Source organism: Cynoglossus semilaevis, chromosome 20 (genome assembly GCF_000523025.1).
Source record: "Cynoglossus semilaevis isolate Cse_v1.0 chromosome 20, Cse_v1.0, whole genome shotgun sequence".
In the NCBI taxonomy this organism is placed as follows: domain Eukaryota; kingdom Metazoa; phylum Chordata; class Actinopteri; order Pleuronectiformes; family Cynoglossidae; genus Cynoglossus; species Cynoglossus semilaevis.
Window position 1 is genome coordinate 1,827,224 of NC_024326.1, and position 1,585 is coordinate 1,828,808.

The 1,585-nt window shown below is 42.7% G+C and overlaps 1 protein-coding gene across 2 annotated transcripts in view; it reads right to left on the minus strand.

Moving 5' to 3' along the window:
- Positions 1 to 410: 410 nt before the first annotated feature.
- LOC103396016 (G-protein coupled receptor 35) overlaps positions 411 to 1,585 on the minus strand; it is a 2,477-nt gene continuing 1,302 nt past the window's right edge. The window contains exons 2-3 of one of the 2 annotated variants that reach the window (XM_025066200.1): positions 983 to 1,472; positions 728 to 891 (exon numbers count right to left, since the gene is read on the minus strand). In XM_025066200.1, the coding sequence (XP_024921968.1) occupies positions 869 to 891; positions 983 to 1,466 (507 nt within the window). In that variant the 5' untranslated portion in view covers positions 1,467 to 1,472 and the 3' untranslated portion in view covers positions 728 to 868. Of the gene's footprint in view, positions 1,473 to 1,585 lie in introns of both variants that reach the window. The other variant, XM_008333938.3, reaches the window with a different exon arrangement.

Here is a 1,585-nt window from a genome sequence, read left to right on the forward strand (position 1 = left end):
CTTCATTCTGCTGAGGAAACGAAAGACAGTACCTCCCATGGGTGTCTGTGTGTTGACTGACCATTGTCTGCCTGCTGAGCTGAGCTCCCAGTCTCTCTGTCGTCTTTGTCTGCTTTAATATATATACAATAAAGCATCGGCCTATGTTGATACTGAACCTCTGTTAATCCTGATTAGATTAGATTAGACTACACAGACTTTAAAGCAGCAATGATATTGGAAAACACTGAAAACTAAAACCCTTTATATATATATATATTTTGGGGGGGCAGGGGGTTACCTTTTGATGCCCATTGGCTTATTCTTGTCATGGTAGTTTTGTGTGTGCGTATTCACCCCGTTTTGGCAGAATTATAATATAAAAAATAAAATCAATATTTGGGAGCAAAAGAATTGTAAGTAAATAAATCTTTTTTTTTTTAGACTTTTTTTATTTCTCTCTGGCTTATAATACATTTGAACCACATAGATTAGCTCCACCCATATTTACTGTCTGTGCAGATGTCTGATCTGAGAGGCTTCTCAAGGTCACCTCTTCATCTCTGCTATGAAAAGACTCTAGGTTGTTGTTTACTTGAACTTCCATGAGTTAATTTTGCTGCTGAATAAAACTGTTTCAGTAGGAAATAATAGCTGATGGAATCAAAGCAGCAGTTTGTGGCAGCAATCCATTCAGATATGAGTAAAAACACATGTGGAGCAGTGTGCACCTCGTGCCAGTTTGGAGGAGGAGTGTACAAGAAGTTGACCAGAAAGGCAACATGTATCGGTGTGTAGCAGACGATGAAGATAATCATGTTTGCTGAGATTACTCCAGTGATGCTCCTCCGTCTCTCTGATTCAGTCCCTGTCTGATCCTTGTCAGCCTTTAAAAGAACTGTGATGACCTGGCTGGAGCAGAAGACAATGATCACCAGTGGAATGAGGAAACCTGTCACATCCAGAATCACAATAGTTGCTAGCCTAAGTGGTCGATCTTTACATCTTTCGAAACACGTCCAGAGATTGTCAGGGTAGTTCTCCTTCCTGAAGACGACACATATTGTCAGGATGAGCGCCCAGATGAAGAGACACACGGCACATGCTACCACTTTCTTCCTTCTCATCACTCTGACCTGCAGAGGGAACCTAATGGCCAAGTAACGCTGCACACTGACGGTTGTGACCGTCAAGATGCTAACGTACATGTTAACAAAGTGAACGTAGAGCAGGACGGTGCACATGTAGGTCTTTGGCAAGCAGAAGAATGCATCATAGATCCTGAAGGGGAGGACGAGGATGATGGCAGAATCAGCTATGACCATGTTGAACATGTAGATGTGGGTGTCAGTGAAGGAGTCACGCTTTGATATAAAGGCTCGCAGAGCGGCAGCGTTGACGAGGAGACCCACGATGAAGACAGGGCTGTAGGCCACACCCTGAAGGACTTCCACTGTGCAGTTAGCGTTAAGGCTATTGTTGTTCATGTTTATCTGTGGAGAAAAAACACTGGGATCAGTGGAAAAAAGACTAAATACAGAGAAAGATCAGGACAAAAAGCCTGTGATTAGATGTGATTTTACTTCTGGTTCTTGGTTGCAGAGTC